This window comes from Simochromis diagramma, unplaced genomic scaffold, assembly GCF_900408965.1.
Source record: "Simochromis diagramma unplaced genomic scaffold, fSimDia1.1 OVJJ01000304.1, whole genome shotgun sequence".
Classification (NCBI taxonomy): Eukaryota; Metazoa; Chordata; class Actinopteri; order Cichliformes; family Cichlidae; genus Simochromis; species Simochromis diagramma.
The window spans coordinates 11267170-11282170 of record NW_024387030.1 but is presented as its reverse complement, the minus strand read 5'-3'; the positions used below and the strand labels follow the sequence as shown (position 1 = coordinate 11282170).

The window sequence follows — 15001 nt, the reverse complement described above, 5'->3', positions numbered from 1 at the left end:
CACGTTTCCTGTTGTGTTTTAGTAAAAACCGTTATTTTATCGGTGGTGATTGCATGTAAATAATCAAAATGAACCGAGAAGAGGAATTAAGTAGCAAAAGTCAACATTTCCTGCGCTGCCACGTCTGTTTAGCTATCATGCTCATGGGATAAATGGGGCCGCTACCGCCAGCAATAAACGTGTAGTTCTAGTGCTTTAAAAAAAGTAATACTCTAAAACCTTAAATTATGCTTTATTAGGAGTTTAAATAGTGTGAATATACATTTGCATTCGTAGTTGCATTTTACACAAATATTTGTGTAGAATATTTATTAATGGGGGTTGAAATAAAGGTGTTTTCTCGAAATGCAAAAATTTGAACTCTTTAGTGAGTCAGTCAAATTAAGAAAATCCACTGCGGAACCAAGTTATAGAAGACGTTCCTTTGGGTGCCGAATTCGTTGATACGCATAACCAACGGGCTCGGTAGTTGAGATGAATGGAATGATGTTAGTTGTAAAAGCCTAGACTTTTCTTAGGAATGAAAACTGGATGCAAAGATCTAAACTTTAGTCTGTATCTGTCTATTTGACGGAGGGGCATATTTCCCATAATTCACGTTTAAAGTGCTGTCTGTCTGTGAGTGTGTGTAGAGCGGAAGCTAATTAGCTGCTAGCCTGCTTAGCTAACTGCTCTAGTAACACAGAGCAAAGATGGTCGAAACTATATTTGACCTGCCGGTGGAAAAGCAGATATTTTACGCTGTCCTAGGGTTTTCATGGACAGTATACCTTTGGGAGGCATATCTTTCTTACAGACAGGTGAGTCAATTGTTTATCAGATTAAATCCCTTTGCTTTATAATAAAAGCAGAGCGTAAATCAACGAACCGCTAATAGTGGTTAAAACGTTTGATTTTAATCTCCCGTGGACTCACTATGAGCTGTGTCTTTCATAAAGTCTGCATTTAATATAGGATATTCTGACAGTTGAATATGTGATGCGACCAAGGGGTCCGTTTAGCAGGGTTAGATTTTTATTGCTATTCAGTATTCTAGGTATTTAGTTTCAAAACACAACAGCATAAGATTTCTTAATACGAAACCACAAAGCTATGAGTCCATAATCAGCTTGCTGGAAATGTTTACTGGTCTATTTCACGCCCAGACATGTGGATGTGAAATATGAAGCTATTTGAATCCTATTAAAACATTTTTTTTTTTTTTATTCACTTCAGTTAAGCCACATTGAAAAGTATCTCACGACAGTGTTGGGGTGGGTGTAGTTCCTCTAGGAACAGGAACTGATGTAGCAAATAATACAGAGAACGTCTTTAACCGAGAACATTATCACGTAGTCTTGATATGCTAGTACACACATGGAAAGAGTGCAGAGAGCAAGTTTTATGAGAATATGGACAGGGATTCACACGATTATCAGACACAATTGGCCTTCCTGTAAATCATTAGATTCATGGCAGTAGGCAATGTTTACATGTTCTGTGAAATTTCTTTAGTTCAAATTTAGTGATTAAGAGCTAAAAGACTTCAAAGCAGATTTTGGTATCCCTAGTATAAAAAAAACCCCACACAAATTATTGGCCTCACCTACCAGCTCAAAGGTCGAATTGTTGCAATATTGTTCACACGATTGTATAGTATTGACTCAACAGGTTAAAAAGATGCTCTTTGAAACACATATTTAAAGGAATACATCAAATTGGATTAGTATTGATTATATTATGTGATACTTGTCAAGTTTTGAGTTTAACACTTGAAAAATACACATCTGAAATACGTAACTTGGACAGTTACACTGACCGCATTGGATCCCTACATCAGTACCTTGATGATTTTCACTGTTAATGTAACTTTATGCACACGTCTTCCTACACTGCAGAGGAGGATATATAGAACAACAACCCATGTACCGCAGGAGCTGGGCAAGATCATGGATTCTGAAACATTTGAGAAGTCACGTCTTTACCAGCTGGATAAAAGCAACTTCAGCTTTTGGTCTGGACTCTATTCTGAGACCGAGGGGACGGTAAGATCATTTAACTAAAAGACACCGTTGTTTTAGCCTAGTCTAACTCATTCTGTATGCCACACATTTAAAATATTGTGCTCAAAACGGTTTCAGCTGATTCTGCTACTGGGTGGAATACCATTTCTGTGGGCTGTCGCTGGTTCTGTGACTGCTCGCTTTGGATTTGGTCCAGAATACGAGATCACCCAGTCCCTCGTGTTTCTGACGCTTGCTACCCTGTTCAGTGCTATAACTGGACTCCCCTGGAGTTTGTACAACACTTTCGTCATTGAGGAGAAGCACGGCTTTAATCAGCAGGTACACTGGCTGGAATGCACTCACTGTTTGTTGCCGAGACTAACTTGAGTTTGATTGGATTGAAGTTACCACAGTTGATGGGCTCCAGAGCTCATATTGAAGCTGTGTCTTTATGTTGTTTAATGTCAAAAACACAAACGATTTAAAATGTAATAAGAACTTTGATGGACTGAAGTTTTTGACTGTGAAATTTTGTCTGTTTAAACCCAAAATGAATTCAAAGACCGGAGAATCTGTGAAGAAGTAAAAAGAAATCAGAACTCTAACACACTGTATTAATCTCCTGTTTACTCTGTTCTCTTTTAATGTCTGCTCTTCCTCTCAGACGTTGGGGTTTTTCCTCAAAGATGCCGTGAAGAAGTTTGCTGTCACTCAGTGCATCCTGCTTCCTGTCACCTCCCTGCTGCTGTACATCATAAAGATCGGCGGAGACTACTTCTTCATTTATGCTTGGCTCTTTACCCTGGTCGTTTCTCTGGTTAGTGGCGCATTCGCCTCGCTCTGTGAAAACATTGAAAATGCATCACTGTGTAATAAGAAAATGGGTTTCTTGTCAGTTAACTAGTGAGAAACTCAAAAGAAGTACATAGTTGATACTACACCTGTAATACATCCTGTCATCTCTGTCTTCTAAGGTACTTGTAACCATCTATGCTGATTACATTGCTCCCCTGTTTGACAAATTCACACCATTGCCAGATGGAGAGTTAAAGACAGATATCGAAGCCATGGCCAAGAGCATAAGCTTCCCCCTCACCAAAATTTACGTAGTTGAAGGTATGTCTTGAATGTGTCTTTTTAGTTATCATTCCCACTGTCACAGAGTGCTTGCTCATTGTGGGTCGTTTGTTGGGGATTTCTCTCTGTTGTTCTAGAGTCTTTTCCTTACATTATCAAGCCCCTTATTATTACATTGCAATCATTAGTATGTTTCTTTTTTGACATTGTGGAGCGATGGTTGGTTGGAGATCCATGAATTTTTGTCTTGTTTCCAGGTTCTAAACGTTCTTCACACAGCAATGCATACTTCTACGGGTTCTTCAAGAACAAACGCATTGTGCTGTTTGACACACTGCTGGAGGATTACTCACCTCTCAACAAGGCTGGAGAGTCACAGCCTGAGCAGCCAGAGAGTGATGAGACATCCAGCGAGTCTAAAGCCAAGCCCAAGGTTGCGAAGAATTGCACTTGATTCATAAAAACACTTTTAAAGACAGAGTATTCTTACTTGTCTTGAAACACACTTTGGTTGATTTTTGCTTGATAACAACTGGTCTGAGAGCTTGAAAGATATATCTTTTTGGTCATTAAGCTCTGTTTTGCTTTTAAAATCCTTTAATAAAGGATTGGGAAAAGCCCCAAGTATTAAATGTATTAATGTTTAGGCTTGATGTTGTTGGAAATTTTAGGTGACTGATTTTGAATCTTCTGTCACAGAACAAAAAACAAGGATGCAACAACCCAGAGATCCTTGCTGTTTTGGGTCATGAGCTTGGCCATTGGAAGCTTGGTCATACCGTCAAGAATATCGTCATTAGTCAGGTGATTTCTCCCAGATGGATGTCTTTTGTTTTATCCCAAAACATATAAAAGCCTGATTAGATCATACTACAGACATTCAGAGATTGAACTGAATCTATTTTTATCTCTTCAGATGAATTCCTTCCTGTGCTTCTCCTTATTTGCTGTTCTGATTGGACGTAAGGAGCTGTTTGTAGCTTTTGGCTTCGATGACAGCCAGCCCACATTAATAGGCTTGATGATTATCTTCCAGTTCATCTTTTCTCCTTACAACGAGGTATGTGTGAGATCATGAAAGTTTGAATAATTAAATCCTGTTGTTTTGAGATGTTTAAATATTTCTTTTCTTCCTCGCTTTTGTAGGTTCTGTCTTTCTGTCTGACGGTCCTGAGTCGCAGGTTTGAGTTCCAGGCAGATGCTTTTGCTCGCGGCATGGGCAAAGCCTCAGAGCTTTACTCGGCTCTCATCAAGCTGAACAAAGACAACCTGGGCTTCCCTGTGGCTGATTGGTTGTTTTCCATGTGGCACTATTCCCACCCTCCTCTCCTTGAGCGCCTCAGAGCACTGGGCAACACCAAGCAAGACTGACGGGGCAGGAAGGGGGAGCGGCGACCGCTGCCTCCTCCGAAGGGCCTCCGCAGACCGCTCCTGGCCCTGTGATGCACCCTGGTCTTTTTCCTTCCCTTCTGCCCCCCATTAGGAAATTTTATCTTATTTTATCCTTTTCTTCACTTGCCATACTTTGTTTTTTTTCTTTTCTTTGAAAGTTAGTTTTAAACAAAACCAAAACATATCAGCACAAGGCAACCATAGAAAAAATCTAAGCCTGTACTATTCTTTTTCTTTTATTCAGAAAAACCATTTACACACTTGCTGTGTGTGATAGATCTGGACAACGTGTAAAGAAAAAAGCAATTGTCAGAGCACATATCAGATTTCTCAGATTGCACTCATAGATTTGTTTTTAGAAATCCTTTTATTTTTGTACAATTTATTCAGTACATCATTCTTTTTCCCTTCTAAGTATGAAGCTCAAATGAAATTGACAAGTTATTTGGCTGTTAAATGTTAAGTTGTTTTTTTTTTATATATTAATTTAAGATGATTAGTCATACAGTATATTTACTCATTACAATGCTTTTTACAGATGCACGGGCCAGATTGATTTGTACAGCAAGTGCAACATTTATTGTCAAGTTCAAGTGAATATTCATGAGTCTACTCATCAATTCAGTGCTTTTTTTTCTTTTCTTTTCTTTTTTTTTCTTTTAATTTAAAGAGAAACTCTGTAGATTCTTTGTCACAGTGACAAAATACGAGTGCCTCTAATTCTCCTCTTTGTACCCATAATGAACACCTAGTGAACAGAGCGGTGCGACATGTTTCGTTTGAACATTACATTAGACGTGTTATTTTTGTTTTGTTTTTTACATGCAATGAGGGGCTGCTGTTTTAATTTTCTTAAGCACCTGCTTGTCATGTAGGGTCCAACCATACCTGTACATATGTAACTTTGGTGATTAGAGTAATGATATATGGAGTGAATTGTTGAAAAAAAAATGTTGAATGTGATTTGAATTTTTAAGTTCGTGTAGAGTTTCATAGTTTTTGTTTGGTTTTTCTCTTTGTTTCATGCCAGCGATACCTGGTAAGCAAAGTATTTATAGGGGACTTATGGGAGGGAGATGGCAAGATTTCACCACGTGAGCCAGAGTTTGGTTTGCTCAGAGAGGGGGTGTATGCTTTCTTTGCAGTGTTGAATAAAATCTTCTAAGCATTTATCTTATTTGGGGTGCTTGTTTTACTTAGAAAAAATGTTGCGAAAATCACACAAAAGATAAGATTTACATCCAGTGATGACTTTGGAATATATTTTTAATTTTACATATATATATATATATATATATATATACACACACACACACACACACACACACACACACACACACACACAAACAAAAAAAATCCTCACTGGACACTTAATTAGGCACACCTTCCTAGTAGCTGGTTGGACCCCTTTTATGCCTTCAAAACTGCCTTAATTCATATAGATATATTCTCTGTATGAATTGAGGCATTTTACACCATATCTGTAATGCATAGATTCAACAAAATGCTGGAAACATTCCTGAGATTTTGATAATTATATAATGGCATCACACAGTTCCTGGACATCCATGAAGCAAATCTCTTGTTCCACCACATCCCAAATATGCTTTATTGGATTGAGACCTGGAGACTGGAGGTCATGTGAGTACAGAGATGTTCTGATCTTTGGCTAGAAGGATGCCAAGAAAATATCCCCTGCACCACCAACACCAGAACCATTAATGCAAGGCAAGACAGATCCATGCTTTGATGCTGTTTTAAAAATTCTGACCCTAACATATGAATATGACAGCAAAAGGTAAGTCTTATCAGATCAGGGGAAATGTTTTTCCATTTTTTTCTTTTTTTTCCCCCAATTTTGGTGAGCTTCTGGGATTTGTAGCTTCAGTTTCCTTAGCTAACAGGAGTGGCACCTCATGTGGTTTTCTGCTGCTGTAGCCCATCTGGTTCACGGTTTGGCAAGTACATTCATGTATTAGAATTACTGTTGCCTTCCTACAATCTCTGTAAACTCTAGAGATGGTTGTGTGGGAAATTCCCAATGGATCAGCAGATTTTGAAGTACTTATAAAAACCATGCTATGGTCAAAGTTAATTAAATACCCTTTCTTCCCCATCCTGATGCTCAGCTTAAAAATAAATTGATGTTTTATAAACTTATTTCTTTAGATAAAAAATTACTGTGTACTAAAATATCAATTTAAAAAAATCCCAATTCACAAGTTATTTAATTAAGCTATGTAAAAAAAGTAGAAATAACCATTGTTATTGTTGATTTTGTTTTTTTGTTTAAAAAACATTTTAAACCCCTTTTTGTTCACTAGCTGTGAATGTATATAGTATTTAAATTAATTAAAAAATGAATTAAGAAATCACACATCGTGTTGCGTTATTGGTATGTAGCATAACAAAAATTATAAGGTCAGCTGCTACGTAAAGAGCGGCAATGTGGTGTCCATTTTTAAGACCATACCACTGCGGGAATTAAACACTGTGTTTTTCCTGCACTATGTTATTATTCCATGTTATGTATATGAAATATATTTAGCAGATAAATTGAAATAATACATCATCGTATGAATAGATTTTTTAAATGTATCATTTAATTGAACTAACGTATCTTCTGTTGGCACCCCCGCCTTGGACATAATGGCGCCGTCCTGTGGTGTATTTTTGTGGACAAGGACAAGCTCGACACTACTTGTCAGTGGTTTTTTTCATAAACATGGCGAGGTTTTTGAGGCCTAATATCAGGACTTTTGTCACCTCACAGCTGAGAATGTCATCCGACCAGGTAATAAACGTCCTGCAACCGCCTCACTTCATTGCAAACACCGTGTAACCGTTATACAGCGGTGTGACATGTTTAGCCTCATCATTTTTGCTAGCTGAAAACCTTAATGACAGGTTCACCTGCTGTAGCACTGTGGTATTAGCTTTCTAATTGAACATTATTACCTAATAATTATAGGTTATATATGCCAAGGGGGTTAATTTTGTATGCACTGCCACCTGTCAGACTATTCAGAAAAAGAATTTGGTTTTGTGAGCTGCTTTGTCCTCTCAGACGTTTAGGTTTTGCTCAAAAAGCGTTTCTGGTCTGTTCGAGATATCTCCATTATCACCTTGGAAACAAAGAAGCCTTTTAACCCACTCAAAAAATATAAAACCTTGACCTTCAACGTGGGCTTGTTTTCACAGTGTCCAGCAGATTCACCTTAATATCACACAGAAAGCCCTGATCACTAAAGTTGAGAAAGAAAGTAACTTTAAGAAATGTTTAATTTTAAGCTGCCATCTGTTAAAGAAATGTCTTTATAGAAAATACTCAGAGCTCTATTTTTTATTTATGCATTTATTATTGGGTTTTGGGGTTTGTTTATTTTTCGCTTGTTGCTGAGTTAATTCACTAAACTTGTTTTTCTCTTAAATACTTCCCCACCCACTCAGCTGGGTGAGCTGGGTAAAGGTGCCGGGAAAGGTGGTGGTGGTGGAGGCTCTATCAGAGAGGCAGGTGGATCCATGGGGAAGAAGCAGGCTGCAGAGGAGGAGATGTACTTCAAGTATGAAATTCAACTTATAGAGACAGTTTTTTGTCCACTTTTTCCACCTCTTCTACATGAAAATAAGCTTGCGTGATATCTGTCTTTCTTCATATAAGGCGCAAGGAGAAGGAGCAGCTGGCAGCACTAAAGCAGCACCATGAGGACGAAATTGATCACCACAAAAAGGAGATTGAACGTCTCCAGCGCGAGATTGACCGCCACAAGGGAAAGATCAGAAAGCTGAAGCATGACGACTGAGTGAAGCCTTTAAAATAAAACAAAAGTTTTGTTTTTTTTCTCCTCACTGTCCAAGACTCATTTAGTAACCACACTAGTTTCTGCGTGCACTGTGTTATGCCAGTCATGAATGTTTGAGTGATGGTACTTATGTAAATTCTTGAAAGGTATTAAAATTGATTAAAAGAAATGAGTACGGGTTCCATGGCATGCTCTCCAAGAACATTTTCCTGTGTGATGTTGTTCATTGGTGTGCCGTATGTCACAGGTACAATGCCAAAGTGAAAAAGACTAAATATAATCTGTGCTTCATGCTACTGTTTTATTTCAGTGAACAGTTTGTGAACTTGTGAGAAACATTGTTTTCAATGAGCAACAATAGGCAGCAAATCAAGTGATAAAATTGACTAAGCTGCAACCAGCACACCTTTAATGTGAGATATAAAAATGGTAAAAAAAAAAGATAATTAAAGTTGTCTGGCACCACAAATATGTGACCTGGTCAATATGTGTTTCAAACTGCTCCTTAAAGCCATCTTGATCTGAAGTAGGGTAATATAAATTTAATACTATTAAGATCTTTAAAAGTATTTAACACCTTTATGATTTCTTTTTTGTTTGTTTGCTTTTTGCCTACCTAGCCTACCTAGGATATTCAAATTGATATCATAGGTACATCTACTGAGTTTTCAAGCTTGAAAGGACTTTAACTAGGCCACTTTACCACTTATTTTTTTCTCCCTTCCCCTTTAGAAGTGGACACTGGTGCATTTTGGATCATTGTCCTGTTGCCTAACCTAAGTGTGCTTGAGCTTCAGGGCACAAACTGATGATGGAACATTCTCATTCAGCATTTTCTGGTAGAGAGCAGAATTACAACAAGTTGTCCAGGTCCTGGAGCAGCAAAGCAAAACTGCGATTGCTATATAATTAATATATAATAATATAATACATAATAGTATACATAATTTATAATACTGAACTTAATTCGCCCAACAGTGGCGCTATTTTTTCATAGCCTGTGAGCCACGAGAACGAAGGAAGCTGTCGTCACTTCCGCCCACCCCTGCCTTTTACCACGAGCAACCCCGTTTGTCTTTCTTTTCGCACATCATGGCGGACCGGTTCAATAAGGTGGGAAGCTGCTCTGGAGATATTATATCATTTTTCAGCTCTATAGGCAAAATAAAACCTTGTGTTTTGCAGTTAAGCGACTGGCGATAACTTGGGACAGCTTTGTGTAGTCGTTGTTTTGCTCAGTGTTTTTTCTGAGACCTATTTTTAGGGAATGTCTGAGGCAGCTCGCTATAGCCGAGTGAGCGTGCCTTTATCATGGCAGCTTCCCTGAGTCAACGCTGTTAGCTAGGTTAGCTAGGCTAGGTTTAACGTGTGTACTGGATATATGGTCGTATGGGAAACGTACCGGCAAACTTAACTAAATTTAATGGGTGGTATTTCGTTGCTTCTGTGTAGGGAACCTTTCATGACATTTCAACTCAAAAAATACAAAGTTAATCGTCAGCGCGGTTTCGTTTAGATGCTAGGCAAACGTTATGTCTCAACCGGCAAGTCAATAGTGTCCCATGTGCCATTTATCACAGTGACGTGGAGCCAGAAATACAGTTCAGTTCACAGTAAACCCCTTTATTAAACAGTGATGGGGTTAAATGCGTTTTATTACCGTTTAACTTGTATGTTAGTGCAAGGCTGATAATGTGACGATTGTCAAGTAGATAGTAAATGCAAGTTGATTAACATTACTATACAAGATTATAGGGGAATTACTAGGATGTTTTTTTCACGGTGAGGATAAAGCATTGATATCCTTTTCCCCCACCTCCACCTTTTATTTTAGGTTCTGCTGCTTGATGGCAGGGGCCATCTGCTCGGCCGACTTGCTGCCATTGTGGCTAAACAGGTTCTTCTGGGTAAGTTTTCAGAGATTAATAGGAATTTTTGGTAATAAACAATATAAATGTTTGATAATAAACAATTTAAGTTAAGTATACACTGTGCGATTTTTGGACTGTCCTAGTCAAGAGGTTCGAATTTAGCTGTTGTATCACGCTACATGCATGGACTCCTTGGAGCAATATCCTGACAGTGTCAGAAATTTTGTAGCAGTATCTCATGAGACTGCTGCTGTACCTGCTGACCATTCAGTAGGAATGCAGTGCAAACTAACCTGAAATAGCTGAGCCATTGTGGGGTGCTGTTGGAGGTAAACTGTGCAAAATAAGGTGGTTTGGATTGTAACACATAATCTAGTCTAGTTTTACACACCTGAACTGTGGACAGTGTCAGTAGTATTGTTTCTGAAAATACTCATGACATGATGTCCACTTGCTCTGGGAATTCTCTAGTTACTGGCTCTTGTTACATAGCATCAGTTAGGAATTATACGGTTATTCGAGCACTAGAAGGATGAGTATTTGATTTCCATTCCAAAAAATTTGATATTTGTGTCCTCATGTGTAGTTCAGCTGGGTAATGTCTTTAAAAAAACACTTGCATTTTGTATGTGAAAAATGACTGTTTGTGCAGAAGTCCTGCAGAGAGCATTGTATGCTCTTTCTACACATGGTCCAGATGCAATCACACAAAACATGCAGACGCACAGATGGCTACAAAGACAGACCTATGCTACGATGAAACTCTACCTTTAACTTCCAGACTTGTGTCAGATCCATGTCGCACAGTGTGTTTTGCAGCATGTAAGACTGATGAACAATGTGTTCATAGTTGGCTGCTGTTGTGTCATTCTGTCGATGATGACTGTATTAACTGCCTTGGTTGAGTTTAACGACAATGAGAAAACTCACATGCACTACCATCTGAGACAGGAAACAAACAGTATCTGCACCTGTTTGCTACTCTCTTTAACTGTTGGGATTAACTTTTGGCATTTTGTCTTTTAGGCCACAAAGTGGTGGTGGTGAGATGTGAAGGCATCAACATCTCTGGCAACTTCTACCGTAACAAGCGTAAGTAGGGTTATGTCCTATTTTCAGTCTTTTAAAATGCTCGTTGTCGGTGATGTTTTACTAGTTTGAGTTTCACAGACCATGAGAAAACCTTACATGCACTACCATCTGAGGCATCAGCATTACTTAATAAAGCAATGGTTGCCCCTTGCATGTATCTTGATGTATGTGTAATGTGGCTAATGTATATCTCTTCTGGATCATGTGCCTGTTTGCAGTGAAGTACCTGGCTTTCCTGCGCAAGAGGATGAACACCAACCCCTCTCGTGGTCCGTACCACTTCAGGGCTCCCAGCAAGATCTTCTGGAGGACCGTTAGAGGTGAGGAAGTGACACTACCGGCACATGAAGGGGTGTATTTGCATTCATCTATGATACTTGCTTAGCACAGTAAAGCTGTTTATAGCAAAGCTAATGATCTATTGATGAAGCAGACTTCAGACATCTGACTTTTTTTCAGTTTGGCATATGTTGATGGATACTGAGGTTGTTTTATTTTTTTTAAAGCACAATCTCTCTTTAAACAGGTATGCTGCCTCACAAAACCAAGAGAGGTCAGGCTGCTCTGGAGAGGCTGAAGGTGTTTGATGGTATCCCCCCACCCTATGACAAGGTATGCTGGTAATGTCTTTCCTTAATCTTTACGGCCCCCACAAGTGGCTTTGACTGTGCTGTCTGTGATGCCATACATCTTAACTGCCTTGTCTGAATAGTAACCATGAAAAGAAATGATGTCTGAGACACGCTGCCTATAGCAGTTCAGATGTGCTGTTGTCTTCGTTATCTGATTTTGCTTTATTTGATTTACAGAGGAAGCGCATGGTTGTCCCAGCTGCTCTTAAAGTTGTGCGTCTGAAGCCCTCTCGCAAGGTGAGCCTACAATGTTGTTTTTTGTTAAGGAAAGAAAATAAAGGGTGACAATAAGGTTACTCCATTTACGATTATTCGGCTGTAAATTTTGAGTTTGGCAGGCACAACCATTTAGTTTGTGTAACATTGTTCTCTTCAGTTTGTGAACTGTTGATTTCATATGGTTTTTCATTTCTCCCTCAGTTCGCCCTCCTTGGGCGTCTGGCACATGAGGTTGGCTGGAAGTACCAGGCTATCACAGCCACTCTGGAGGAGAAGAGAAAGGAGAAGTCTAAGCTCCGCTACACCAAGAAAAAGACACTGATCAATCTGACCAAGCAGGCAGAAAAGAACGTCGAGTCCAAGATTGCAAAATACACAGATGTTCTGAAACAATATGGAGTTATTGTCTGAGCTAAACTCATCTGGCCAATAAAGATGAATACATGTTTATAAAATGTGTCATGACTATTTTATTTCTCATTAAAGTAAACTGCATTTACTACAACATGAATATGTTTAAGACGAAGACACTGCTGTGAGTGCAGCTTCTCTTTAAAAATTGTGTGTAGGCAGTTGTATTAGTAGCTATCACAAGAAGGTAGCATTTGTGTATTCATGGTTATATTTACTTGGAATATGAAAAGTATCAGACTTTTGAAAGGGTTTTAAAAAATAAATTTGTCAAGAAGCATCACAAATGTAGAGATGTTCTTCAAAAACAAGTTTATGGTGCAGAGCTACGTGTAATCTAAGCCAGGAAAAGCACATTGGAGTTGCTTATTTTTCTTACATGATTTTGCATAATGTGTAAAATCAAAGCATAATAGGGTTGGTAAACATAATGAAATTTGACATCTGACCCACCAGTTTTTGAATTTTATAACAATTTGCTGCAGCTGTAGAGAAACAAAATTTAAAAAAACTGAAAAAATACAATTTATGCATGTGGGAACTTCTCATTGGAACCAAGCTTAACTACCAGCAGAGGGCAGTGTTGAACTGCGACACTTCCAAGCGTTACAGTTAACTAAAACATTTAGCGTTTTAGTTAAAGTAGTGTTCATATAACTGTAATATTGTTAAAGTATTATTCTCTAGAAACCGCTGGATCATTTTTATTTAGGACATAATCATACTGAGACTGGTTTTACTTATTGTTATTTTTTTAAAGTAGGCTACAGGTTATCGTGTGCAGCTTAAAATTACACTGAAGATTTGAACTGAAACAACTGAATCTCCTTGAATAGCTGGCTTCTGCTGTCTGCTCTACTTAAGACAGGACCAGCTCTGAGGTTAAAAATAACCAGGTGAGTGTTTTAAAGCATTAAAAATCCCTTGTCCTCTAAAGATTTAATATATAAAAGCAATCCAGTGAAATGAAAGCACCTGTTCAGAGATGGTTGAAAGACACTGTCGACCTGTTTTCTCAGTCATCTGATTAAGTGAATTACTTAATAACCCCATCTTTTGCATGTTGGGATTCTGCAATCATATGTTCAGATTATTTAAGCATTCTGTGCTGACTGTTGATAATAACTTAAATCAGCAAAGGATTTGGCTGCAGGTTCACCCACATTTATAAATTAACCCCCATTTTCCCACTATTGAGGCTTGAAATAAGAGAAAATTTAGAGATTTTTTTTTCCTTACATGGTTTCATCTGAAGGAGTTTTACACCCAATAAGACACAGAAGAGAACCAATCTTTCATAAGAAATAAAGGCAATTAATCATCTTCCAGGGTAGCTCAGTCATCAGATTTATATTGGGCTCATTACAGGAGCTCAATCATCATTTATTAATGATAATTTTATGTTCAACTGCTGTCTGAGTGTGGCTATCATCTGCTCTGTGTTTGAATTTGCCCAGTTTTTATGATATTGTGTACTAATTCTCTCTCTCTCTCTCTCTGCCTGCCTGCCTGCCTGTCAGTCAGTCAGTCAGTAATGTAGCGAGACAGATAGATATATGTCACATTCACATGAGGGAAAACTGGTTAGGATGTTCAGGAGTAACCCGGGAACAAGGCTCAAGGCTCCATAAATGAAACTGCTGGAAGAGCAGCGTCAGTATCCAAAGTGAAGCAAGTTTTACATTACCACAGACTGAGACGATGCCAACTAAGAAAGGGTATCTTTAGATGTGTAAAGGTAAGACTTTCAAACCTAACACTGTACCAACTGTCAAGCATGGTGGTAGCATCATGCCCTGTGGGTCTTTTGCTGCTTAACTATTAGATTGCTGTATTAGCTAGTGGTTTTACACCCTTACAGTAATGGTAGATGTTAGATCTTGTAAGCCCTTTTCTAACGTTGCTGTGTTTATCCGTGAAGTGATCTGACTCAATTCAAAGATTGTACAAAGACTCAATTCTTTGTACAGCTATGATAACACACATCTAGAATTCAATTCATTTGCCTAAAAATAGAGAAAACACATAAAAAAGTTGTAAAAAGTTCAATGGCAATTTCACCAATTTGATTCTTTCTCTGGTTTTCTCTCGATATCATAAAAATATCAATAATATTGTTATTTTTAATAAAATATGGTGTTGTGACATTCTGTTGTGGTGACTTGGTATATGTTGGTGAACTTAAGTTGCTTTTTTGATTGTGTATGGTTGCCTGTTTTTCTACGTCGCCCTAGCTGCTTTAAACTCACAGTGCATTGTGGGAGTTTTCTTTGACTTCTTTTTAAGTTAATAACCCAGATTCTCAGGTCACCTCTTCTCTTTTTCTGTCTGTGCTCTTTGCACTTTAATCTTATTATAGCACAACGGAACATGTGTGGTGACAAATCTGTTATACTAAAGCAGGACAGTACCATGTAGCTCCCGTCTTACTTCCTCTGGTTAGATTCCCAAGAATATCCTTTAGCAAAAAACCGCTGCATGCACCTGCCTTGGGTTTTTATTCAAGTACTTCGTAGTAT

General features: G+C 38.3%; 3 protein-coding genes and 2 non-coding genes across 5 annotated transcripts; all 5 read left to right on the top strand.

The window, feature by feature from the left end:
• The first annotated feature begins 423 nt into the window (after positions 1–423).
• On the top strand, positions 424–5631 carry zmpste24 (zinc metallopeptidase, STE24 homolog). Its single transcript, XM_040041304.1, has 9 exons — positions 424–800; positions 1878–2024; positions 2121–2324; positions 2650–2802; positions 2960–3101; positions 3320–3495; positions 3762–3866; positions 3979–4122; positions 4209–5631. Exons 1-9 carry the CDS (start codon positions 693–695, stop codon positions 4431–4433), a joined length of 1404 nt encoding a protein of 467 aa, XP_039897238.1. The 5' UTR covers positions 424–692; the 3' UTR covers positions 4434–5631.
• Positions 5632–7112: 1481 nt separating this feature from the next.
• Positions 7113–8553, top strand: atp5if1b (ATP synthase inhibitory factor subunit 1b). The gene is made up of 3 exons (XM_040041307.1): positions 7113–7248; positions 7905–8017; positions 8116–8553. Exons 1-3 carry the CDS (start codon positions 7180–7182, stop codon positions 8255–8257), a joined length of 324 nt encoding a protein of 107 aa, XP_039897241.1. The 5' UTR covers positions 7113–7179; the 3' UTR covers positions 8258–8553.
• A 756-nt stretch (positions 8554–9309) lies between these two features.
• rpl13a (ribosomal protein L13a) lies at positions 9310–12526 on the top strand. Its single transcript, XM_040041305.1, has 7 exons — positions 9310–9370; positions 10092–10164; positions 11155–11220; positions 11439–11540; positions 11747–11832; positions 12030–12089; positions 12273–12526. Exons 1-7 carry the CDS (start codon positions 9350–9352, stop codon positions 12480–12482), a joined length of 618 nt encoding a protein of 205 aa, XP_039897239.1. The 5' UTR covers positions 9310–9349; the 3' UTR covers positions 12483–12526.
• On the top strand, positions 10998–11080 carry LOC120740531. The gene has a single exon (XR_005697393.1). It is a non-coding gene; the product is annotated as a small nucleolar RNA Z195/SNORD33/SNORD32 family (small nucleolar RNA).
• LOC120740532 lies at positions 11263–11338 on the top strand. The gene has a single exon (XR_005697394.1). It is a non-coding gene; the product is annotated as a small nucleolar RNA Z195/SNORD33/SNORD32 family (small nucleolar RNA).
• Positions 12527–15001: the final 2475 nt, after the last annotated feature.

What these genes read in the sequence shown, in the direction of transcription:
- zmpste24 (XM_040041304.1), top strand. Translation starts at nt 693, where the DNA reads ATGGTCGAAACTATATTTGACCTGCCGGTGGAAAAGCAGATATTTTAC. An exon ending in AGCACGGCTTTAATCAGCAG is followed by an intron (nt 2,325 to 2,649) that starts GTACACTGGCTG and finishes TCTTCCTCTCAG; the next exon opens with ACGTTGGGGTTTTTCCTCAA. An exon ending in TCTTTTCTCCTTACAACGAG is followed by an intron (nt 4,123 to 4,208) that starts GTATGTGTGAGA and finishes TCGCTTTTGTAG; the next exon opens with GTTCTGTCTTTCTGTCTGAC.
- atp5if1b (XM_040041307.1), top strand. Translation starts at nt 7,180, where the DNA reads ATGGCGAGGTTTTTGAGGCCTAATATCAGGACTTTTGTCACCTCACAG. An exon ending in TGAGAATGTCATCCGACCAG is followed by an intron (nt 7,249 to 7,904) that starts GTAATAAACGTC and finishes CCACCCACTCAG; the next exon opens with CTGGGTGAGCTGGGTAAAGG. An exon ending in GAGGAGGAGATGTACTTCAA is followed by an intron (nt 8,018 to 8,115) that starts GTATGAAATTCA and finishes TCTTCATATAAG; the next exon opens with GCGCAAGGAGAAGGAGCAGC.
- rpl13a (XM_040041305.1), top strand. Translation starts at nt 9,350, where the DNA reads ATGGCGGACCGGTTCAATAAG. An exon ending in GGCTAAACAGGTTCTTCTGG is followed by an intron (nt 10,165 to 11,154) that starts GTAAGTTTTCAG and finishes TTTGTCTTTTAG; the next exon opens with GCCACAAAGTGGTGGTGGTG. An exon ending in CAACTTCTACCGTAACAAGC is followed by an intron (nt 11,221 to 11,438) that starts GTAAGTAGGGTT and finishes GCCTGTTTGCAG; the next exon opens with TGAAGTACCTGGCTTTCCTG.